The 26,052-nt window shown below is 47.4% G+C and overlaps 1 protein-coding gene across 3 annotated transcripts in view; it reads left to right on the top strand.

The window, feature by feature from the left end:
* Nucleotides 1-26,052, top strand: part of MYO5B (myosin VB) — a 340,620-nt gene that overhangs the window by 181,708 nt on the left and 132,860 nt on the right. For all 3 annotated transcript variants that reach the window (XM_045042264.1, XM_045042265.1, XM_045042266.1), the window contains exons 5-8: nt 11,559-11,715; nt 18,659-18,802; nt 20,116-20,197; nt 25,369-25,476. In XM_045042264.1, coding sequence (XP_044898199.1) covers nt 11,559-11,715; nt 18,659-18,802; nt 20,116-20,197; nt 25,369-25,476 — 491 coding nt within the window. The remainder of the gene's footprint in view (nt 1-11,558; nt 11,716-18,658; nt 18,803-20,115; nt 20,198-25,368; nt 25,477-26,052) is intronic.

Raw genomic sequence — 26,052 nt, 5'->3', positions numbered from 1 at the left:
AGTTCCATCTGACTGGAGCTAAGATTTTGTCACATGGCACTGATGACAACTTCCTGATGATGTGTAGGTGTCAGTATTCGCTCTACCCAGGTGGTAGTCAAAGCTCATGGGGTCAAGCTGGTTGCCCACTCCCCACAAAGTTTCAGATTTTTTTTTATAGCCTGAAACCCTTGGTTTCCTAATCTCCTACTTCCCACAACCCTATATGTCTGAGGTCCCCGGTGAGGCTCCGGAGTGCAGAGCACACTGGGAATTCTGCCCTAAACTCAGCTGGGTGGCTGTTTCCTGTGGTACCTGCAATGGAGCCAGCTGAGGAAAACCTTTGGTCACGTGAGGCCCTTCCCTGGGCCATACTCTCTCTCACCTTCTATACCCTCCCTTTGGGCCATGTGAGTGAAGTAGCTAAAAGCTGGAAGCAGGAAGGGGGACTATGTGTGGAAGCTAGAAAAGAGCATGGTGAGCTGGAATGGACAGAGAACCTAAAAAGTGAAGAGCCTACTCTTCTTTAACCTGGAGGCCATTGTGGAAACGGTTAGTGTTTTTTGCCAAAACAAAACCCCAAAAACCGATGTTGAAAAGCTAAATGCTGAGCCTTATTTTTCAATTCTGTGTTAAGAATCCTGAACAGACCCTCCTTGCTTAGCTAGGGGACCCATTGAAGAGAAAAGGTTGGAAAGCTCTTACCCTTCAGATCTACTAGCAGAACGTGGGCATTGACATAGCTAGCTGCTCAGTTTTGCCACCGATCTGTCAACTGACTTTTGCCTGAGAGAAAGGCATGAATTCTCTTCCCCGTATCAGATCCCTTGTCCAGGATCTCTTGGAGCCTTTATTCATCTGGGGGAGCCTCTGATCTGTCAGCTTTGTTATTTTTAAGGAAAGAGAAATCAAGTCGCAAATACTTTCTTTGACCTGAGCTTCCCTTATTCCCTTAGCATATCTTTTTCTTAGAAGCTTTGCAATTGAACTTAATTGTTGCTTAGGCTCTGCTGCATTTTCAAATTCACACCTGCACAGTTCCCCTTCCTGTATCAGCCTCTGGGACTCTTGAATTTAGTGACCAGAATATTGAATCATCATGAGATTCCTAAGGCAGTTTGCTTCCCCATGTTTTAGGTCTATCGATTTGTGCCTGGAATCAGTAGTCTAATTTTTTAAGCTATATGGGCAAAATTCTGTGGAGGTTGAGTGTGCATTTTTGTAATCAAGTAAAGCCTGCAGCAGCATTAGTCTAAGATGATCAGTGATATTCATGATCAAGGTACATAATTGAGGCATACATTTCTAAACAGCTGGCATGAATGACCAGTTGGCGGTACTTTCCTGTAGCCAAACTGAGTTCTCTTCGCCTTCAGTATCTATTCATTCATCACGAACTATTTATTGAATGATTGGGTGCCAGACTCTGGTTTGTCCACAGTATGTCCCAGGGCCTTTGGTTCCCACCATCAGCAAGTGCTGAGCACCTGTCCTGTTTTCCCCACCCCAACCCAGTCCTGAATGTCTCCTATTTAAAGGGTTGAAGAAAGCATTTCTAGATTAGGAATGGGAGGGTATGGAGAGAACACATAACTCATGAGTCTCCGAATGGAAGCATGTGGAAACCAGAAGCAGGGATGGAGGGCTGAGGCCACAAACATGGTCTCTTTTGAGCCAAACCCTTACCAAATGGAGCAGACTCCCTAAGATAACCAAGGCAGGTTCAGCTTTAGGTCCAGGTGTTAGAATTTCATGCCAAGGAAGAGAATCATGAAATATCAAAACAGCGCAAGGGATGGAGAAATCTAGGGAGTCTCATGGTGCCCAGGCTAGTGTCACCCAGGAACTTGTGAGAAAGTACATCTAAAAGTCGTTGCATTCCCAAGGGACAGTATTGGCCTACTGAGGGCGATAGGATACAAATCAGAGAATCACTGAACTTCTGGTAGGCTTCCATTTTAAGGCTTGGAAGTTTGTATACTGGCTTTATGGTTGAAGCTGTTTTCTAGTGAAGAGAACCTTGCCCTATAGCCAGAGGGGTGTTGGTGAGGGGTAGGGGGTGGTCTCTGAAATCTGCCCTCTGTCTCTTCCAGCACAGATAATGGTGTTTCTGATTGGCCTTTGGGAAATAGAGGGCCTGATGTAAACATGGTCTCCTTAAAAGTTGGCGTGATTAGTGCTGTGTAAAGAGGCATGGTTTTGCAATTGGGCGCGCACACACAAAAATCTTTTGAAAAGAGAATTAGGTACTTAACCTTCTTGTTCCACTTAACACATTTACATGTATCAAATAGAATGTATACAATTAGAGAAGAAATGGGCTATCTCGAAAGTGGCCAGAATATTTTAGGGAGTTGTGATCTAGAAGATATGAGGGATTTGTTCATTAGTACACTAATGGCGATCCAATAACTTTTTGTAGTGAGGCATGTAAATATTTAGTAGCTGCAGCAACTATAATATGGTGTCAAAGCCACAGGGTTGGTCTGATAAAGCTGGAGTTTTTTTTTTTTTTCCCCTCTCAACTGAAGGAAATGTCAAAGTTGCTAGAATTTAGTAAAACCGAAGGTGTGGTTTTTATTCCATCTAAGTTTGTGGGTCTCTGAATTCTATCCAGTGGGCCCTGGGTTAAGCAACCTGGAAGTCGGAAATAGTATGAAACTGTCTTTATTTTTCCCAACTGCTGGCATTAGCAGGCACGAGTATGTTCTTTGTGTTGTGTTTCTGTATTCTAACATCCAAAGCTGCCTAGCCTGTGCCATTATGTTAACTGTGTGCGGGTATCAGTAATGTAAATCCAGTTGACAAAACTGATTTCTAGGTGATTGGCCGTAAGCCGTTTGCTAGAATACTGGAAATTAAAGGCTTCTATTGTCTGCACCCAGAAAGAATTGGTTAAAGATTCTGTTAAGCTTCTCAAAGCTAATCTTTGTTTTAAAATCCACGTTGCGCTGTATTAGGCTGATGTTGACAGATGTAGGTTGCAGGGTATTTGAACTGCTAATTTAACCTTAGTGGGACTAATGTGGCAGAAATGTGGAATTAAACATCCCGGCCCCACCCCACAATTGGATTGTGATTCAGTTGGTTTGGTGTGGGATCCAGCTGAGATCAGTTTGGGAGCTCTGCAGGTGTTTCTAGTGTACATGCAGGGTTCGTGAACAAATCTGGGTTCTTTGCAGAGTATTGCCAAAGACCTCTGACTTGCCAATTGGGATCTGATTGTCCTAAACTTGACATCTTCCCTGAACACTGCCTGCTCTTCCTTGTCTTCTACACGGCCTGACGCCTCTGCCTGGAGTGGTCTCTGGGAACAGATCATCATGAAGGGCCTGGCACGCTGAAAACGTTGACTGCATCCTTCAGGCCCCAGGGTGTCTCATGCAAGGGTGCTGGGCAGGGCCTGGGTACATTTGAATGAGTGTCGTAGAAATAGCTTTCCAGCAGTGGTGAGGAGAACAGGTGGTGCTTTGGGAGGATCTGGGAGAGAAGGGGTGAGGAATGGGATTTGGGTCTAGATGAGAAAAAGAATGGAGGCACTACAGCCAGCTTTGATGGAGTAAAGGGGAGAAAGGAGTCAAGGGCCCTTCCCAAGTGCCTCCTTGTTGCCGTGCGGAGCACCCCAAACCGTCCGTGCAGGGAGCAGAGTGGGGATCTGGGAGAGCTCCATTTTGGATGTGCAGACTTCTGGAGTCCTGCGCAGCCTCCACATGTACTTGCCCAGTGGGGGGTGGTGCAGGTGTTTGGCTCCCAGGATCAGTGTGGGTGGGGAGCTGTAGCCAAGTGTGGACAACTTTGGGGTGGCAGGGGCACTAGGGCAGATGAGATCCCCTTAGAAGTAGCCTGGAGAAATGAGAGATGCTGAAATGTACCTTCACAGATGCCCTACATCGAACAGATGAAAGAATAAAGCATCTATGAAAAACTAAAGGACCTCGTGTCTTGCTGGTCGCTTGGCAGAGAGGCTGTGTGGTACCAAGAAAGAGCTGGGCTTTAGCCTGGGGTGGCCACATGCACCTGGCCTCAGGAGCCAGCTGGACTAACGCAATTTACTGGGATGTGTTCATTCACTGATAAAGTTTTCAGAGAAGAGTTGGAAAAGTGATACTTACTTGGCACTGTAAGGTCCGACCACGTGTGTGTCGTAGTTCGCCCCACCCAATGACAACGTTTAAGACAAGTTTGTAAAGTGTAAAATAGCACAAAACATTAGCTTCTGGTGCTCCTCCTCCCCTAACCCCCCAAGTTTCTGAGTTCCAAAATGTTTATGACCTTAGTAGGTAATTGTGGTTAACATAGAATGTATCACACAGCTTGACTCTAACTTGGATCTGGAATCAGAGTGTGGGAGTAGTGGGAGGTCTTTGGGATCATCTTCCAGCCCCTTATGTTAAGAGCAAAGAAAGGGGCACATTCCCATCCGTGCTGAGGAGCCCCTAACCGGTTTGTCACCCCTGTACCTGCTTGTCTGCCAGCGAGAGTCGGGCTTGGTTAAGCTCCCCACAGTTCTGTGAAGCTATCACATGTGAGAGGAGACAGCCTCTCTCGGGAGCACCGAGTAAGTGGAAGGCGTGGATTCATTTTGCTGCTGCCTGTATCATGCTATACCTCGGAGATTTATAAATAGAAGTGAGCACTCCGAGAGCCGCTGTGAAACTGGAGTGGGAAAGTGATACTTGGATGTTAAATGCGCTAAGTACTTCTACACCGTCGGAAGGTTCAATTTCATCTTCCTGAAGAGACACTTAGAACTCTTACCGCTAAATACAGACTGAGCAGTTTCTAATGAATATTTTTTGACGGCCTTCCCAAATGACTTGAGTTGGGGACTGTGCCTGAGCACACATTCCCTTATCTGGTGGAGGGGGGAGGGTGTGGTGGTGCAAGAAGTCGGTGCCTGATGGCAGAGGGACTTGGGGATGCCCATCTGCCTCGCTCCCTCTGGGAACCCCTCACACAGGGTACTCCTTCTGGGCGCTCCCTCCAGGTGCCCAGGGTGTTTGTCTGCCTTCCCACGTGGAGGTTTGGCTCTCTTGTTGGAAGGGGTCATACCTTGCCGGCCTTACTCTCCTCTCCCCACAGAACCATTCTGCTTCAGCCCTCCACACGACTTCCCCTAACTTCTTCACTCCAGGGTTTTAATACCCTTTTGTTTCAGCACAGCTGTGTGTTCGTAGCCCTAAACGTTGTATTGTTTCTTTGCACTTGAGTTTCTAGAGACAGTATACCATATTACTATTGTCACTTTTTAGTCAGCATTGCTTTGAAGATTACTTTTAATTTTCTTGGCCTGTTTCCCAATGATGAACTCTGTACATGGTACTGACACAAATCTCTTTACTGAACAAAATTCTTAATTAAAAATGCTTTGGATCCCCTTTTGCTAGCATAGTTTTTTGTTTTGTTTTGTTTTGTTTTTTAACTATAGTAGATGATCTGTGTTGTGATGAGGGTGTTGAAAATACAGAGACTCCATAGACAGGCAAGAAACAGTAGATTGATTATCCCATTAGTGAACAGAATATATTCTACTGACACCCAAATTTCTGGATGATTTGTTGCTAGAGGAGGAAGCGATGGAGGGGCTTAATGATGTGTTCAGAGACAGGGTGTCCTTCCTGCCGTGCCTGAGCCGGGCTTCCCCTCCCTCCTCTTGGGCGATGGCTCTGTGTCGGGGGCTTTATGCTGTGAAGGCAGGGTGGTCAGGGAAGAGTTTCTGAAGAAGTCCTGTCAGGCTTTAAGCGGAAGATGTCAAAAGCCAAACTGTACTGAGGACACCTGATTCACATCTAATCTCTTGCATTAAGCCTAGATTTGTTCCGGGGCAGGGAGGTGCGGCTCACTGAGGGATGCCGTCTTCTACAAGAAGGAGCACGATGATAGTGCCGTCCCAAACGGCCCGTTGTGAACTGGTGCAGACAGAAAGAAACCTACATGGGAGTTTGGGCTTGGTGTCTCGCTGGCTGAGAACTCTGGGCGTATTTCTTGGCTTTCCTAAACTTTACCCTTCTCTTCTTTAAAAGGGGAAGACTGGCACCCAAAAGTCTTAAGAGTCCTAAGCAGGGGGTACGTGGCTAACAGTTTTATGTACCATCCTAGCATGGTGTAAATGGGTGGTAATTAATTGCACCGAAAAACAGTAATACAAGAGCTGCCAAAGGCAGAGGGGGCGTGAGTACCAGGCATCAAGAAGTGGGAGATCAAATAGAATCCTTTCGAGCTAGCAATGCTTCGGGCAGCTGTAAAGTAGGAAGGGGGTGAAGAAGCCCTGTGTGGCGGCTTCAACTTAGCAAACAAGGGGAGGAGTGACCAAAATAAAGCTGGGCCTGGAGCACAACAGAGCTGGGCTAGCAGAGGCTACCCTTTGAGGGCCGAAAGCCGGGGAGAGAGGTGACCCAGTATTCGCATACAGAGGGTCCCAGGAGGAGGGGGTGTGCTGAGAGAGGTGGGAGTAGATGTCAGAAAGCTGTCCTCATCGGGGCACCTGGGGAGCTCAGTAGGTTGAACGTCCAACTTCAGCTCAGGTCATGATCTCACGGCTTGTGAGTTCGAACCCCACGTTGGACTCGGTGCTGACATGACAGCTCAGAGCCTGGAGCCTGCTTTGGATTCTGTGTCTCCCTCTCTCTGCACCTACCCCACTTGTGCACTCACTCATGTGCGCTCTCTCTCAAAAATGTTAAAAACAAAAAAAACTTAGAATGCTGCTCTTGTTACGCGTGTCAGAGGTGGTGATGACTGGGACTGAGGTACAGAAAAGGGGACACAGAAATGCAATAGGACATACCAACGTGGGGCTTGAGGGAAAGTGAGGGATTCACGGTGATTCCTAGGTTTGCGGCTGTCGTTGGTGAGTGGAGGCTGGTGCCACTTCTGTGGACAGGGCGTGGTGGGAGGGGGGAGGAGGGATGGGGGAGAGACTTTGGTGCCAGGAGGCCTGAGAATTCAGGGTTAAAGTGAGTGCTTGCCCTCCGCGGGTTCTTCGTTCAGTGACTAGTGTGTGGGCGGACTGTGGCTGCTAGAACACAGGGCCGAGTATGAGGACAGGGGTGCCACACAAGCCCCCGGGTGGGGCACGTGGTGTTGCCTTCACATCCAGGGTGGTGGTTCTGGAGCTGTTCTGGGGTTTCTCTCAGAGTCGGCTGGAGTGGTGTCTCCCTGAGCATTCTGTGTACGCGTTGTCGATTGGGAGGCCACAGGTGACAAATTACTCTCCACGGGAAACCCAAACAAGACCGTATTTCAGCAGGATTTCTTCAAAATAAAGTTCCCACGGTGTCTGGCGGATGAGCAGAGCTTCCCTTCAGTGGAGCAGCCTCAGGGGCATTGAAGTGGTACCTGTTTCCACTGTCCTTCCCAGGAGGGCCGCATCCAAAATGGGGAGGAGGGGGGATTGACCTTGCTCAGGGAGCTCAAGGCCTTACACTGGTTTGGTGGTGAATGTTTTCAGAAGGTGGTCTAGCAATAGTCCTGTCTCTCGGGGGTCAAAGATGGGGATCCGCTGTGAACTGGGGAGCAGCTGTGTGTTGGTTGCCCGTGTTTTCCCTGGTTGCTAGAGGATGCGTAGGTCCCTTAGGGTCCTGTGCTCTTGCCTGAGGCACAGGCCTTTGAGGGACTTTTCCTGTTGGGGGTAATGCATACTTTCCTCACGACAGCCTGGACCTGAATAACACTTGGGTACGAAAGCCCTTGGCCATTGGCTTCTTTTTCTAAAGGGAGTTCTGCTGGGCTTAGGAGAAAATGATTTATTAAAAAAGCAAATTGACCCAAGTTGCCAGCTAAGTCCTATTCACAACTGGGATGAATGGATGGATTATGTTTTTGAAGGATATTGGGTAGAATTCCACGCTTACAAATACCTAATGCAGAACCAGCCCGAAATAACCAGGATTTGAAATGGAGTGCTTTTCCCCACCTATACTTCCTATTAGGACTTTGGTAGTAAAATCCTCCAATGTCGGAGACCAAGGAGATCAGTCGGGGAGTCCCAAGTCACAGCCTGTTCTCTAGAGGTGAAGAGACAGAGGCCCAGAGAAAAAGAAGTGACCCAAAGTCACACAGCAGGTGAAACAACCAGGAGTGACATCAATACAAAGTGGAATGCAACAGTGTCTTAAAAGTGGTATAGAGGCAATGATGTAGGCTTTAGAAGATGGGGAAATAATGCCCCGCTGGGATGCCTGAGTCAGGATGTGGGTGGGGGGGGGGGATTTGCTTGGAGCAGGGCTTGAGAGAAGGTACATGGCGAAGGGGCGAGGTCAAGTAGAGGGAAAACCATGCAGGGCGGTGGTGGGGAAGTGTGCAGTTTCAGAGCCAGTAGTCCAGTTTGGCTGAACTCCAACACCATCATTGCAAAGAGTGTCGAGATCGTCTCCTATAACCTTGCAGCAAATTGGGGGGATGGGTGTACACTCTGCAATGTGGTGAAGGGTTACAAAGCTCCTGCTGATGGCCAGAACCGGGCCATCTGCGAGCCCTGGGCCTCCAGGTCCTGAGTCACTTACCATGGCTGATGTCATTTCCTGTCAAGGAGCTGAAGCTGCTCCCTGTACCTGAGAGAAAGGAGTCACAGAATCCCAAACAGCCTCCAGACCCTGTGGTCTCAGCTCAGAAACTCCCGGGGAAGGTCCGAGGCATGGGAGACACAGATTCCCAAGCAGCCCCTCCAGGGGCTGTGCAGCGAGCCCAAAATCCCAAGCGAGACACAAGTGAGAAACCCAAAAAGCCTCCAGACCCTGTGGTCTCAGCTCAGAAACTCCTGGGATAGGTCCGAGGGATGCGAGACACAGAATCTGTAGCAGCCCCTGTGAGGCCCCTCAATTAAAAATGCTTTAGAATGGGGGTGCCTGGGTGGCCCATTTGGTAGGCTCTGTGCTGACAGTGTGGAGCCTACTTGGGATTCTCTCCCTCACTCTCTGCCTGCCCTGCCCCCTGCCCTCACATTCTCTCTTGCTCTCAAACAAACTTAAAACATTTTAGAATGGTCTAACAAGAGGTGAATTTGGGGCTCCTGGGTGGCTCAGTCAGTTAAGTGTCTGACTTCGGCTCTGGTCATGATCTTGCAGTTCAAGAGTTAGAGCCCTGCATCAGGCTCTGCACCGACAGTGTGGAGCCTTCTTGGGATATGCGCACGCACTCTTGTGTGTGCGCTCTCGCTCTCTCTCGCTCTCTCTCGCTCTCTCTCGCTCTCTCTCGCTCTCGCTCTCTCTCGCTCTCTCTCGCTCTCTCTCGCTCTCTCTCGCTCTCTCTCGCTCTCTCTCGCTCTCTCTCGCTCTCTCTCGCTCTCTCGCTCTCTCGCTCTCTCGCTCTCACACACACACACACACACACACACACAAATAAACTTTAAGAAAAAAAAAAGTGAACTTACCTGACTTTAGCCTACATGTCAACATCAGATCTGATGTCCATCAAATTAGGCAGCAGTTAGCACTAATGCCATTGTCCACACGTTGTCATGCCCCAGAGCATGTTCTGTGTCTCCAGTTTGCTGTGTGTGCTGCTGCCTCAAGGAGCCTGGCAGCTCTCACCCCTGCCCCCACTGCTCTGGCTCCTTCTCTCCTGGCATCCATATGTAGTTCCCAGAGAACCTTCCTGAGTTCTTTGGGTAGTCTTTACTTTTCCTTCGCATGTGATCCTCTGCTCAGGACTAAGGCTCAGATGCATCCTGTGCTTATCGATTTATTTTAGGTCGAGCCTGTGGGTGTGGCTCCTGCAATTCAGTTCTCCTTCTGGAAGTTACAGGTTGTCTTAAAGATGGCGTCAAGCTCAGGTCTGTTTCAGAGTGTTGACGGTCGAGGTCTGGAGGTCCAGCTGCTAATACTCTTAGTTGTCTGGGAGGGCTGTGCTTCTGAGCTGTTTTCTAGGGAGTTTATTGTGAAGTATTGAGAAGAGAGGTGACACCTGTTATCCCCAGGGTCCGGTGGAGGTCCTATGAAATTCAGTGAACATGGGAAACACAAGCATCCGCTATAGGCTTCTTTATACAGCATCTTTCAATGTAAAGATTTCTCAGAAACAAGGGGAGAAAAAAAGACACTCTAATGACAACAGGGATATCCTAGAACTATAGGAGATCTCAGAAAGCCACTTGTTTTTCCTCCAAATATTTGGTGGGATTTACATGTTTTCAAGTAATTGCTTGGATAGCCAATTTGGAGCATCCATTTTTTCCCCCATCTTAATGGTGTCTACTGGGCAATGGTATTCACTCAGATCCATCCCCATTTGATGATGAGTTTGTGTGAGCTGAGACCACATTGCTCTTTGCTGCACTTGAATGGTGGCTATGGGTTAGGGTTTCTTCAGTCCAGCTACCACACCTGAGCCTACCTGGGCTCCCACGCCTAGCTCAGATCTCTCCTATCTTTCTAGTCGTCCTCTGGTTGACATCGGTGTCCTCACGCTGCTTCCTCACTTCTTGGCTGTTGATCCAGATCAGAAGCAGGGCCAATATTTGTTCCCCTTGCTGATAAGCTGCAGTCTACTTGGGTTGATAATGAGCAGCCTGTGGTGCTTCTCTGTTCCTTCTGCCCATAGCCTGCTCTGCCCAGGAAGCCACAGGAGCTGGTAGTAGTAGTGGGCCAGTGCCAGGAGGTCTGTGTTTTAAACTCACTTCCACGTTCCTGGGTTTTCTCCTCTGGAAGTGGGGTGATGGTTAATCTCTAGGAGTATATATTTTGTGCCATGCTCTCTAGAGGGACTGGAGACAGAGAGCAACGTGTCCTCCTGGCAGTGGATTTGTGAGCTGGATGTAGATGGCTGAGTATAGCCCTTAGAAGCAATTCGTTTGCCGAACCTGTTTCCCAAACATTTGTTCTCTCTCTCTCTCTGCTTGAATGTCCATGTTCCTCAGATGTCTGAGAGGCTGCTCTCACCATTACCTGTCACTCATTCTGCTATCTGTTTTAAAGGGATAAATATAGATGCATTTATATCTGAGGGAGAGTATCTTCTTTCCCCTTTCCATTTGGTCTTACTGAAATCCCTCTGACTGCAATTGATAGCTGTTTCATCTCATTTCTGATAAACTTGGAGCAAGATCAGTCTGGTGGTTAATAGCATGGCTTTTATGATACATACGTATGAATAAGAAATTCAAAACCATATCTTCCGGCTCAAACACAAAAGACCCTTGTTTTTGAAAAAATACATTTGCAGTGGCACAAGATGGGCATGTTAGAGAATCAAAAGGTGAGACTGTATACCTGAAAAAGCATATATGTAAATTCTCAGGGTGTGTGTGTGTGCACGAGCATGTGTATGTACATAGAGAAATGTTTTAGGGTGTGCTGCATCCAGAGAGGAAGTGAAAGCATGACCGGCTGGCTGTGCCTCCCTTCTTGAGGGCCCTTAGGAAGGGTATGTGCTATTTGTAAGCCCTTTGCTGAACTCTTCCTTCTCCTGTTTGTGGATCTTGTGGAAGCCTCCGAGGGAGGGCAGACTGTTTTGGCAATGTTCTTCATTGTTATCCTTAAAAGAAGGCAAGATTCTCTTGGGCTCAGGCCCTTGTCAACAGAGCCCCTGGAAGGCAACAGTTTATCCACAGCAAGTAAGTGACCAGAGCTCTTTCCTTCCAGAGATGAGAAGAACCAGTCCATCATAGTCAGCGGGGAGTCTGGAGCCGGCAAGACTGTGTCAGCCAAGTACGCCATGCGCTATTTTGCCACGGTTGGTGGCTCAGCCAGTGACACCAACATTGAAGAGAAGGTCCTGGCATCCAGTCCCATCATGGAGGTAAAGCCTTTCCAAATGTATTTGGCTTTTCTGGCTGGAGTTGCTTCCTCTGGCAGCAAGACTGCTGGGTGTCCAGCCTTATGTGGTTGCCCACAAGAATCCTTAGAAAGCAGTGCATGTGCCCACATTCGTGCTTCCCCTGAGAGTCCATTGTCTACGACTGAGGAAAAAATTCCAAAGGTGTCCCTAAGACCACGGAATTGGGAGTACTCTAACCTGGTAGTGCCTTTCAAGTCTCTAGTATAGAGTGGAGTGTCCTTTTCCTGTCCTCCTTGTCCCTTGACTCCGCTGGATGCTCTAGTGAATGTCCCTCCATTCTACCTTCCCCTCTGCTGCTGGTCCCCTCCCCTCCTGCCATCATGTGTTAGCAAATCTGCATTTCACCTGAACCATCCAATGCTTGAAGGCCTGCTGGATCAGGAGGGCAATTTGCTTGGGCGGGGGTGGGAGGACTATGTAGAAGATTCCTTTTTTCCTCCTAAAAACATTTGGACATTTTATTTTATTTGGGGGTTGAGGGGAAGGGTGGGACCAAAAGCTATGCGGTGACACAGAATCTATTGATCCTCAGAAAGCAGTTACCAATTATGGCATGAACTGGCCAGCTTGGGTTCTGTCTGGATCTTGACTCCTCACCCCCAGCCTCAGAGCAGTCAGTACAAGTACAAGGCCAGAGAGATTTGCTAAAACTTAGATCCTGCTGTAACTCATCATGTTTTAGGGTCACAATCCATTTCTCTCTTTCTTTCCTCCATAAAAACTTAATTCTGATAAAGTAGATCTAAATGGGCACGCAGTCTCTGGCCAACTTTGGTTTCCTGCCTCTGAAATGGAGGCTCTTGATTATCGTCTAGGTTACAGTCTGGTAGGAATCGGCCCCCTGCCAGTTTGGGGCAGCTCCTTTGTTTTAGGAAAAATTCATTTGAGACTGAAAGCTGCCAAAATAGCATCAGATTTCTCTGCAGTGCCTTGAGCCCCATCGATTAAGAGCCAAGTCACCAAGATGATTGGTCTCTCAGATTCTTTTGGAGCTGGAGGAAACAAGAACCTGCCTGGACCTTCCCAGATCCCCTCTCTCCACCCCCCCCCCCCCCCGCCTCTTCCTTTACCAAGTGCTGGAATAAATTTTGAGTCTCAGTTCATAGGAATTCATGGCTTTTACAGGCATAGTCTCCTGACTACACAGTTGGATTATCTTGTAGAACTTGCTTTCTCTGTCTACTGACAGGACACAATATATTCATTAACAATTCAACAAAAGCCAGTTTCCATACTGTTCTTATATGGATTGGGAAATGGTCAATACAGTTGGAGGCATTTTTATTAAACAGATGTAAACAGGAAAACTTTTATTCTGTTACAATGGTTCTTAAACGTGACTGCATCAGAATCACCTGGAGGGTTTGTTAAATGAGATTGCTGGATTCACCCACAGTGTTTCTGATTCAGAAGGTCTGGGGTGTAGGGGTCCCAAAACTTGCCTTTCTATTAAGTTCTTAGGTGATGATGATTCTGATGGTTTGAGAACCATTGGCCTATGAAAAAGGTAAGGGCTCACTGGAAAATATGGACGAGTAAAAGGAAATAAGTCCCTGCCTAACCCTACAGCTTGCTGAGGATTGTTCAACATTTGGGTCTGTTTCCTTTCAGTTGTTTCACTGAGTATTGCAGTCCTAAACCTTATCCCCCATATCATTGAGCTTTTTTATGAACTGCCTTATTGGCTGCAAACATACTAATATTGTTGGACATTCAACTTGTTGATAGCCTGTTTGCTCATAGCATTTATTCTAAGCCCAAGATGGTGGCCTGGCCATGGCTTCCATTCAGAATGTGGTGGACCATGGCTTCGGCCTACCCTGGACCATCCATCTGGGCAGCTAAGATTGTAATCTACAGTTAACATCATGTTTCATCTCAAATGGGAGTGAAACCAGGCTTTCGGCCTTTCCTTCGCCCCTGAGTTTCAAACCTCAGTGCATTTTTAAGGTAGTAAGTTTTCAAAGCTACAGAATGCTGCCTCTTTTGGAAGCAGTATAGAGTTGTTCTAGGCAAAACAGAGAAGGGAAGTTCTCTCTGGTGACTGAACAAAGTAATTTTAGTCGAGATGATAATTTAATGAAGGTAGATCACCATATTAAACATGTTCAAGACAAGATTTTTTAAACTGTTTAACTACCATAAAACAATACATAAAATATACCATTTCAATTATTTTACGTGAACAATTGAATTAAGGACATGCACAGTGTTATGCAACTGTCACCATCATCCATTTCCGGAGCTTTTTCATCATCCCAATTTGTACTTGTTAAAGAACAACTCCCTGTTCCGCTTTCCAGCCCCCAGACCCTAGTAACCTCTATTCTACTTTCTGTGTCTATGAATTTGCCTGTTTGAGGTACCTCTTATAAGTGGAATCACACAACATTTGTTCTTTTGTGTCTGACCTATTTCACCTAATGTTTTCCAAGTGTATCCATGTTGTAGAATGTAGGAGCATGTCTTTGCTTTTTATGGTTGGATCACATTTTGCTATGTGGGTATGCTGTATTTTGTTAATTCATTCCTATGTTGATGAATCATTGGGTTTTCACCTTTTGGCCAGTGTGAATAATGCCACTGGACAGTAGCATGCAGGCATCGGCGTTCCTATTTGGGGAATGTTTTTTTTTAAATTATAGTAATCTTAAAAGATCTAACATTTCAATATCTATTATGTCCTGAATGGGCTGGTGCATTGCTGGGGATTCAGGGTACTTTGGCATGGGAGAAATGTGAGAACAACACACACTCCCCAAAACACACAATGTGGTTCACTTGCTAAAGTCTAAAGGGGAATGTACACACAAAGCAGCCTCCTCATGCACGATGTCACATAACTAAATGCTACAGTGGTTTGGATGCGCAATGTTAAATTTCTGCCTTGTGCAAATTGGTACTTTGGAAACCATCTGGGTAATTCCTTAGGGCTCAGTCTGTCAAACTACAGAACGTGGTCATCTTAGAGGCTGTCCCTTGACCTTTAAGTGTTACATTTGAGAGAAATCTTGGCTATAAATGTGGAAAGGAAGAGTCCCAGCCAGCAAAGAACTCTGGGTGGGTTAGGAAGTATTGTTGAGCAGAGAAAGCCGCTTCTACGGTGCTAAAACCTAACTTTTCATGACTTTGGAGTCTAGCTGGGTCCTTGTGTCCGGAAGCCCAGTCAGCTGTGTGGCTCCTCCGAGGGTTATAGGCAACACAAGTTTGTCCTAATCAGGAGACAGCTGATGACTGACGACTCTGCCCCTGTCCCAGCTCAGGACGGCACCTCCTGGCTGAGCAGTCAGTTATGCTCCTCGATCATCTCATTATTTCTGCACCCTGGCAACTGCAGCCGCCTCCTGGGGAGACAGAGTTGAGGACAATCTGAGACGGTGGAATCCCCAGCCAGCTGCGCTAAGTGGCAGTTGTTTGAATTAAAGGCGACTCGAGGGTGGATTGGGATGATTTACTCTCCGCGCCAGAGCTCTCTGCCCCCCGCTCTGTGTAAGAGCTTGCCAGCATCCCGGCAGCGATTTGCTCACAAGTCTGCACTGATTAAAAGGATATTGGTAATCAGGAGACTGTTAGAGCAGGGACAGAACCAAGTCCAGACCAGATGCATCATGGAGCTTCTTGGGATGACCAGAGTCTGCATGCACACAAGTCCAGGGGCCAGAGGCTCCCCCATCCTGGGAGGAAGGGGGGCGAGGGGTACAATGAGCACACACAATATAAACTAAGACCACTTACTATGTAATTTGGGGGATTTGACTTTTTTTAAGCTCAAGAAACGAGGCCTACAACTATTAACCTATTCATATGAGAGTCTGTACCCAAAATAACTTCGCTCTTGTCTCGTGTCGACACACTCTGGCCATCCCACACTCTCAGGTGCCCTGTCCCTTTGCCCACACCATATCCATCACTAGAACCCCCTCCCTCCCTGCTATCAGATTCTACTCACCCTTGAAGACCCTCGATTTACACTCCTTAAAGCCATTCCGCTTGTGCTGGGAATGGCTAATAGCTCCCTTCCCTGTGCTTCCACACTATGGGTATGTCTCTCATATTGTATAATCTTAATCCTACTGAAGTTATTCCGGGCCATTTGGTCTCACTACATATTTGCATATGCATAAACAATGAAGAAGGTGGTCTTCTTATGTCCTATGTGAATGGTAGTGTATTCTGTCACTTTTTCCACTCAACATCTTTTAAATTTATCCATGAATCATGCTCTAGCTTTTACTAGCTTTATAGTGTCCCATTGTGTGAACACACTACACTTTATCTGTTCCCCTACTTGTGTGCATTTAGGATGGATTTCTTTTTTTTGTTAAATACAACCTGCCTAGAACATTCTTGTGCTTACCCACGTGTACACTTGGGTATTTTTCCAGGTGCTACTTATAGAGTTGCCTGTTAGGTGTGTGTATATTCAATTTTACTAGAAAGGTCCAGTTACTTTTCAGGATGGTTGTTCTTGTTTCCATGTGAGCCGGCAACGTAGGAGAGTTCCTTTGTCCTCACACCCTCCTCATTCTGTAGTGTCAGAGTTCTTTGCTGTGGTTCCTCTGGGCTGCTGTTTTAATCTACAGTTCTTTGATGACCACTGAGGTTGTCTTTTCTTAGGTTTATTGGTCACATGAGTTTTGTATTTTGTGTGTGTGTGTGTGTGTGTGTGTGTGTGTGTGTGTGTGTGTGTGTGAGAGAGAGAGAGAGAGAGAGAGAGAGAGAGAGAATTTCCTGCTGTAGCATGGCTCGTTTTCCAGATTTTAACCACTTGCATCATTTTTGCTTTTTTTTTTGTTGTTGTTGTTTTTGGTCTGTGAGACTCGAGGTTAAAACCTGTTTTTCTGTTATCTATGATAACTGGACTTGTTTTCCTTATGCATCAAGACGTTTCCCGAGTCAGGGGATAACCAGAAAAATCTAGCCACAAAAATCAAGTGAGACCTTTACACACAAGTTGGGAGTCCTTCCTACCTAGGTTGAGTTTATGGGTTGGCGGTAATAAATAACTTTCTTGTGGGTGACGTTACATACTTTTGAAAGTACTTACAGGTGTATCATTTCTCAAAACAGTCCTCGTGAGGTGAGAAGGATAGATCTTTTGACGGTGATCGTTAGGCCCTGGGCAAGCACTCCCTAGGCCTTTACAGGGGGTGGTCTCAAGTAGGGCCGAGGCTCTTGCTGCTGCTTTACAAATCATGGAATTTGAATATTTTGACATTTTGAAATGGAAACGTATTTATGGAAACAAGGTTATCTTTTGGAATTTTCCGCAAGCTGGACTTTGCTAATTGTATCCTCATGATGTTGGTAATATGTTCCCTTTCTCCCCTATGTTTCCTGTAAAAGGGCAGTAAAATTCAGAGACTTGATTAAATTGAGGCTGGATTATTGGTGCACATTTGGGACAGAACACTCGGTGTACTTGGATGGTGAATTGGATATGTAGGGTGCAGGCACTCTTGGACTGAATAGCTTCCTTAGTGCAAGCTAGGCTCTTTGGTTTCTGCGAGTGAATGGTTGCGTGCCTGAAGGTCTCACTTGCTCACCTCAAAAATAGGAATGGAACGTTTCCATGAGCATTTATTAATGTGATCTTTTAAAATTTTTTTTAATGTTTATTTTTGAGAGATGGAGCAAGAGTGGGGAGGGTGGGGTAGAGAGAGAGGGAGACACAGAATCCAAAGCAGGCTTTAGGCTCTGAGCTGTCAGCACAGAGCCCTACACTGGGCTCGAACCCATGAACTGTGCGGTCATGACCTGAGCCAGAGTTGGATGCTCAACTGACTGAGCCACCCAGGTGCCCCTCTTATTGTAATCTTTTACACAGTGATTTGCTTTCAGCTGTGTTGTTTGCCTTGTTAATAACAAATGCCAGCTAAGCCTTGTGTAGTTTTAGGATGTCCAGAGATCCCGGTAGTTTGGTAACTTGGATTTGGCTGAGAAGGGGTAGAGGGTGGAATGGGATTTTACATTTTTTTCAACCTCTGTGTGCCACAAATTTTCTCGACGACTGAAAACGTATAGTGGATATTTTTCAACTATGTAAGAATGTAAACATGTGAGAGGGACTAAAATATTGATATATTCATTACCAATTTATTAGCAATGTGATGTTTTATAGAAAGTGAATAATCAGGTTATTTAGCTGCTCACCTTTTAAATTATCCTCTAGGGGCATCTGGGTGGCTCAATTGGTTAAGCATCCAACTCTTGGTTTCGGCCCAGGTCATGATCTCACAGTTTGTGGGTTCGAGCCCTGCATTGGGCTCCATGCTGACAGTGTGGAGCCTGCTTGGGATATCTCTCTTTCTCACAATAAACAAACAAACATTAAATGTAAATAAATGTCTGCTGTTTTGAATGGTGCCCCTACAGCTGCATAAGAAATGGTACCAAGAGGGTGATGTCTTCCTGATTTGATCTAGTGATGAGGTGCAGAGACGTTGGTTGATCTTTGGTCTCTTTCTTGGAAATAGTTTATCAGTTTGGAATGACATTTGACTGCTTTGTCATGGAGGTCTGATCAGAGCACACTAAGGTTTGTGTGTCTCAAAACAATTCAGAGCTTTTGGATACTGGCTTTGGTTTAGTAGCTCAAGTAGTGCTCAGAATGGTGCTCTCGGTGATTCTCTAGACCTTTCCTTCATGTGGCCATCATATGCACATTCCAGGTAGGATAACTTGACAGAGTTCACCAATCCAGTCCTTACTCTCACTGGCCATTCTTAGGAGTAAAGGAGGCAGGAAATGAACTTTTGTTTTTAGCTCAGCTCATTGTCATCCCAATGGTAGGGGAAGCCCTGTAAGGAAGGGGGTGGGGGGGAGGAGATGCTGCCACAGACCTACAACCTTGAGATCAAGAAAGCTTTCCTGGTTTTGCATGCCTTCTGTTTGTTCTGTGCAGGCCATTGGAAATGCTAAAACCACTCGCAATGACAACAGCAGCCGTTTTGGGAAGTACATTCAGATTGGCTTTGATAAAAGGTACCACATCATTGGGGCCAACATGAGGACCTACCTGTTGGAGAAGTCCAGAGTGGTCTTTCAGGTGAGTGGTGGGATGTGGGCTTCTTTGTACTTTCTCCCATGAATGGCGTTTACTTGCCCCCTCATCTGCCTCCTGTGCCCAGAGAGCACCTCCTCTTGGAAGTGGAATTGGATACGCTTGTTCTTGTGGTTTTCTTTCCTTTCATCAGAAAGGGTTTGTTCGAATACTATGGTCGTCTACCCAGTATTGTTTTGAAGTGGGTATTGTTTTCAGTTTCAGTCAACAAACCTAATGAGTGCCTGTTACATGCTAGATACCAGAGACAGGTGAAGAATAAGATGGTCCTGTTCTTTGTGGGTTGTAATCTTAGGATTAGAGGATTGTTGTACGGGGTCTCTGGGCTTCAGCACTCCCCAGGAACCTTACTTTGTAGGTTATATTTTTAAAAACGCAAAAAACGCTACTTGGACATGCACCTAGCCCAAAAACTGTCCTCCTCCAGCCCCCTTTCAATGGTCCCATACTTGAACTGGGATGGTGCGTGTCCTGGTCTGAGCCAGCCACACCCTCTTCCCACCCCGACCCTCGGCAGAGGGGACATCCAAAACAGCCTCAGCTGTTTCTCAGAGATGCCTGTGTACATGCTGATGCTTAACATCTAATGATTTTTTTTAACTAATTTTTTCCCTTTGTTCAGGCTTTCTCTCCACCTCCCAAATTTTGGTTCAATAGCCCCATATCCTTATCTCACCGCAGCAAAGTAAACAGCCTACTATACTGGGTACAGGTCTGATCTGGCTGTGACTCTGTCCAGACTCTTCTCTGAACACTCCTTGAACCTCCTTATTCCTTTGCTCAGGCCTCCTGAAGCTCCCCCCACCGCCACCACTCTGCCAACTTAATGCAGGTGTAGCCTGAGTGTCTGCTCTAAGTCCTGTCTCTGTCTTGGACTTGATGTGACTGCCCCAGCCTGTCATGATGGGCAAGGGCATAGCTCTTAGTCCCAAGTCTCCCAGGGGAGAATGGGAGTCTACTGCAGGCAAGTTACGATCTGTGCAACATGAGCCAGGCAACACGGATATCTGAGCAAGTGTGTGTTGTCTGACCATTCCACTATTTGCGAAAGAGCAGTGATGTTCTATGTGGGAGAAAAAATACACTAGAGGTAAAAATCTTGAAGCTTGAAGAAGGCCCCATAATAGTGAAAGAGAAGTCCGGGGGTGGGAAGTGAAGGTGGCAGAGGGTGTGGAGGAAAACCTGAGCAGAAGTCCTGACCTCTGTCATGTGACCGCCGGACCCTGGGATTAGAACAAGTGAGGGGGCGATCTTGGGGGTCACTGCCCTAAACCTGTTTAACTTTTTCCCTCCTTCAGGCAGATGACGAGCGGAATTACCACATCTTTTACCAGCTCTGTGCTGCCGCCAGTCTCCCGGAATTTAAGGAGCTTGCACTGAGTACGTAACGTGCGTGTGTCTGTCCTCGGGTGGGCTGCTGCAGCACCAGGTGCTACATCTGGAGGCGCGGACTGGAGGAAGGGTGCTCTGCTCAAAGCCCTCCGTTGTGGGTTCTTGTCCCAGCTCTGCCCCTACGTGGGCACGTCTCCCCAGACCTCTTTGAGCATCCATTTGAGAGGATCAGAGGCAGGGGGCAGAACAGTATTTTGCAGAACGCAAAATACTTTCCATGCATTGTTTTGAAAAACGTTTCCACTTTAAACTTTGCAAAAATCTAGAGATTTAGCTAAGGCACATCGTGTAATTGAGCTAGTGAGTTTTAGGTCCCTTTCAAGGATGGAGATGAAGAAAAGGAGGGAGGGAGAGGCCGGAGCAGGATGAAGATGGACGGCTGGATGGCACAGGCTATGATGGCGTAGGGCTGCGGCGACTCTGGTTTCTTCTGAGCAGGTGGGGCGCTGTGGCACCCACGCACGGGAGCGTCGCAGGGCGACACGGAGTGACTAAAAGCACCTCTCCACTGAGTCACCTGGCTGTTGCCATGAGATAAAAAGACAACCTTTCAGTTGTCTGCTAACACTGTGTGCCGCAGGCTGTCGGCAAGTTTAGTTTGCCTGGAAGCTGTTGACATGGAGCTAGGGCAAAGCAAGAGGCGTGAGCAGGCTTTAGTTCGAGATGCCACCAACGGAGGGCCTAGGCTTGGGGCCTGGAGCCTGGGGCTTTCCCCCTTCTGAGCCGTGGGACTTTGTAAGGAATATTGATGGACTCTGGGCTGGAGTCCTCAAAGCCATCTCCTGACAGATGCGTGTGATGCAGGCAAGCCCGGGGGCCATGCAGCATCCTGTGTGTGCCAGGTGTCCTGTCTCTGGTCTCTTGGGTGTCTTTTAGGTGAGGGCAGGTTCAGTAGTAGCAGATGGCGTGACAACGAGCTGGGTGTCTAGACAGAGGCTGGTTGGTCTTTGTGCAACTGTGAGAGAAATAGACTGCTGGGGCTTTGCTGTTCGTGACCCAACTCCTAGCTGTCTTGAGGGCCCAACACCAGATCCCCCTCTGACAGCTCCAGCCTGTGCTCCTAGTAGCTAAAACACACCAAGTGGTTCAAACTTCAGTCTGTGCTCTTAACTCTCTGCTTCACTTATGACTTCCTACAGCACTTGGTACCTGGGCACGCAGTTTAGCCTTGGGTCCTTCGTTTGTTCATCGAACCCTACGAAGGTGGTGGTAGGTACTGCGGGTGTAGTGCTGAGCATAACCGTCGTGGGCCCTGCCCTTGCTTAGCTTACAGTCCATTACAGTGCAGAGAGAGAAGGGTATGCTGAGTGAAGTGGAGCGGAGATGGGTCAGAAGGTTCCCCAGGGAAGTAAATTGAGAACCAAAGTGGGAAGCCCAGGATGGCATATATTATGCTGGCCTTCTGCTATACTCTAGTCAGTGTTTACAAATCTGAATCTCCCCCACTGAAGCTATCAACTCCTTGAGGACAAGGAGGGACTCGTACAAGCCTTGTTTGATGAGCACCTCCCTGAGCTGGCACCTTGGGCTCTGATGTTGGCTTATGGCCACAAGTGACCAGGAATGTAGGCCATGCTAAGGGCTTTTGTCCCCCCACCTCTTTCCTTCCCAAAGTGGGGACATGAGCCCAGCTAAACTTCTCAGAGCCAGCCTGCAGGGGATCAAAACTTTTTTAAAGGTCATTTTTGGGGGCACCTGGGTGGCTCAGTCTGTTAAGCCGCCGACTTCGGTTCAGGTCATGATCTCGCGGTCCGTGAGTTCAAGCCCCGTGTCGGGCTCTGTGCTGACAGCTCAGAGCCTGGAGCCTGTTTCAGATTCTGTGTCTCCCTCTCTCTGACCCTCCCCTGTTCATGCGCTCTCTCTCTCTCTCTCTCAAAAATAAATAAACGTTAAAAAAAAAAATTTTTTAAAAATGTCATTTTTGTAGAAAAATAAGTTCTGGCGAGATCCTTTGTATTTGGACCATTGTATCCCAAATGTAACTTTAAGGAAATAGGAAAAAAAAATCCTAATTTTTTTTTTTGCACTTACGCAAGTGCACTGAATTAAACAAAAAACAGCTTTTCCATATTCTTTCTCTTGGCCTCTTCCTTGGGCCTCTGACTGGAGCAGTTGAAAACTACCCAATTCGATCCATTTCTTGCACTGTTCTACCTATGTGTGCCCTCCAAGAACATCTGGAAGGAAGCTGAGAGGTGTTGAGCTCTTCTGCTCAGGGGGTGCGGCCGTGTTCGGCCTCGTGGGTGCATTGGCTGTGAGCTCTGAAGCTTGACATTTAGTTCTGCTGATCTTCACCTAAAACATGCTACTCAAGTATACAGACGTCTCTGCAAGACTCTTGGCCCAGCAAGAGTTTTGTGCATTTGAGCACAGGGGAGATTTGCAGCCAGTCGTCTGTATTTCCCTCTGCCCTACTCTATTGTTGGTGGCCTGTTGCATTAAAATGACCTCAGGATGAGATTTAAAGAAAAGTACTCCAATAAGTGTCTGCAGTGTGAACAAATGATAGTAAAAAGATGTATAGTGGGCTTATATTTTCCTTAAATATAGCCCTTAGGCAATGAGGAATAAATTCTTTTCCACTTCTATCGATAGTTTTATAAAAAGCCTCTCTTGCACAGTTAGAACATAGCCTCCCAGGTGAAGTGCTAGCCCTCGGTCGTGGCCCCTGATGGTCGGTCTGCTGCTCTAATCACTGGGCTCACTTCCTCAGTGGTCTAAACACTGTCTGACCCGGCATCTGCCTGTTGAGCCAGTTACTAGGGGGCTTTGTGGTATATTTCTCCTTGGAAATGCTGAGTAAAGAGTGCCAAACTGGAAGATAAGAGACGTTGCTCAGATGAGATGGTCAGTGATGACTTCATAGGCTGGAAAGGAGAGCCAGGATCCAAGGTGGCTAAGCAGATGGCAGAGAACCTTCTGTTGGGATGTCTCTTACAAGGGTCTGGAGTATGATGGGGACACAGGCGATTACAAACCTAAAAGCTGATAATCTTGATTGGATTCAAATCATTTAGTGGAGTGAGCTGTGACTACCCAGGGGACCCCTGCAGTGATGAGCCTGAGCCAGAGGAGGTTCCCCTGGTGGGCCCGAGTTTGGGAACTGGCAGCAGGGAAGGTGGGGGGTCTGACTCAGAACCTCAGGTCGTAGGCCCTGGTTGTTGACCATGAAGGGTCTTGGTAGATGCTGAAAACTCCTCCTTTCCTCCAGCAGAGAGGTCTGGTGCCTTCCTTTGGAGTCTCAGGTGCCTGTTTTTCTGGTGTGTCAGCTGATAACTTTTGACAACAAGTTAGGTTGTGTTTATGACAAAACCATGTCATAAACAACCCTCTCCACAATCGGGTGACCAAGTAGTGGGCTCTCCCAGGCCTGGCCAAAGTCTGGGTGAGTCTGAGTGATCCCTTCAAGCCTTATGTCCCTCAGTTTGCCTGTCTGAAAAATAGGAATAAATATGTGCAATCATCTTCATGTGGGCCCTGCCAAAATCATCAAAGGAGGTACTTTGAAAGGTGAGTGAAAAGGAAAAATGAACGGATGCTTTTCATAAGCCTTGGAAACTATTGTGTCCTGTGCTAGAGCTTGTGGGGTGATTAGATATAAGAGAGGTGAGTTTGGCACCTTCCAAAGAGACCTTCCTTCCTAACAGTTCGCCTTTGCTGTGGCTGTCAGCCCGGGGCTCAAGTCCTTCCTCTCCCAGCTCAAGTGCCTCTAGTCGTCAAAGTGTGTTTGGGCTACTCCCCCGGGAAGCCTTCCGTCATAAGCTATGACTGATACTCGGTGCCCCATCCCTGTGGGCAGTGCGGGTCCTGGCTCGGGCTGTGTGGGCAGGGCTTGGGTCTGGCTTCTGCCACTTCCTCGCTGGGCCTGGCAATGTGCACTTACCCAGCGAGTGTGGCTTGGAGCAGAGGGTGCAAGGTGGGGAATGGAGGAGACCAGAAAGGAGAGGTAGGCGGGGCCCCTGTGGGCCTGGACCGAGAGTAGAGCTGAGGAATGACAGGAAGCCGGTGGATCTGAGACCAGAGATGTGGAGGCAGCCCTGAGTCCGGAGGGGAAGGAGGAGGGACCTGCAGCTGCTTCACAAAAGACCCTGGAGGTCCTTTCAGGGTGCTTGACCCCTGTCTTGGGGGCAGAGGGGTAGGGAGGGGGTCTCTAAAGGGCTTTAGATAGGGTTGCAGTGTGATCAGAGTTACCAGCAATTTGAAAGTGGACTCGAAAGGACAGGAGAAGGAGACTGGGTTAGTCTTTGGCAACAGTCCCCAGACAGCAGGTGCTGAAGGTCAGACCCCGGTGATGACAGGGGGAGCAAGGAAAGAGACTCAAATTCTTACGGGATCAAACAGGCAGATCAAGGTGTTGAAGGAGGACCGGGAATCACAATGAAATGGCCTCTATGCATGTTTAACTGATGCGTGCTCAAACGGTACGAACTCAGATCAAGGCGAAGTAATTGGGTCTTTACAGGAGAAGAGGAACACCAGCCAGTGTCCAGCTTTGGCATCTTGTCAAACATACATTTAGAAATTCTAAACACTGGTCAGGGTGGTATTCCACAAAGGTACTGTATTTTCTGGAAAATGTGATTTTCTGAAGTAATTCTGACGAGGTGCCCTTGTTACCCTAAATGCCGACTTCCAGCCTATTGTGCGGCTACTACCCACGGCTTGTTGCATTTTTGCCCCCCTTCTGGGGTTGGCTCTGACTCCTAAGGCAGAACTGAGACTCCTCCTTGCCACTTGTCCCCCAGGCTGTTATCAGAGGCCTGACTGAGGAGGAATTGAACTGGAGGTGAGAGCAAAACACAAAACAAGGGTCTCAACTCGCTTCTGTTCACCTGTCTGAAGAACTCGGGTGCCCAACTTGGTAGAACAACTGAGCAAAAAACCCGGTGAATCCTGTAAATTGAACTACCTGTGACTATCTCATTCACTGTTTTTCACATGCTGGTTTTATACAAACACAACAGTGCGTTCGGTCAGCATGGTGTAACGTTCTGTGTTTCCTTATCCAGTTTTCTCTCCATTTGCCATTGTCAATAAAGGTGATACCTTAAATGGTTCCACATGCGGCTGGGAATAAAACTTCACCTGGGATGAGTAGAAATCCTCTTGGGTCGTGATCATGGGTAAACCGGGATGCCTTTCCTCCTCTCCTCCCACAGCATGCGCAGAGGACTTCTTCTATACCTCACAGGGAAGAGACACGTGTATCGAGGGTGTCGATGATGCCGAGGACTTTGAGAAGACGCGGCAAGCCTTCACACTCCTCGGTGAGCAGCTTCTGAGTGGGAACGGGCCCAGAGGATTGATTTCGTGGAGGGTAGAAAAGCCTGACAGTGTCCCGCTTGGCCAACCTTCATATGCTGATAGGGAAACCCTGTTGCCCTCAGTGAATGTCCTCCCACTCTTACTCCATCCCAACCCTCGGTTCCGAAGTTTAAGAACAGCTTTGTTGATATGTCTTAAAAATCAGGGATTGTGAGTTTCTCTCTCAGGCACTGCAAGATAGCCCTTTTCGCTTCCTCAGGCCATCAAAGCCAGTGGAGGAAAATGAAAAAGAGCTACATCCTCCTGTGCTGTGGTCTGGGTTTAGAGGCCATGTGTTCTGGCAGAAAGAGCATGTCTTTTAAACCAAATCACCCATGTACCTCAGTCATGGGATCTGAGTTGGAAACAGACTATATAAAGGTCTGGTGGCACCCTCATAACACAATGTCACTTCTGTTGTCACTGTTTCTGTACTTCAAGATTTCTGTGTCTTTATGGGCATAAAGGGCCATAGAGTGAGAGAAAACTCCTCTCCCTTGCCCTTTCTTAACTGGGAAATTGAGTAAAGTCCTGGGACC

The sequence above is a fragment of the Felis catus genome, chromosome D3 (genome assembly GCF_018350175.1).
Source record: "Felis catus isolate Fca126 chromosome D3, F.catus_Fca126_mat1.0, whole genome shotgun sequence".
NCBI classification, from domain to species: Eukaryota; Metazoa; Chordata; class Mammalia; order Carnivora; family Felidae; genus Felis; species Felis catus.
Note: the sequence above shows the minus strand (reverse complement) of the source record. Positions and strands in the feature narration are given on the sequence as shown.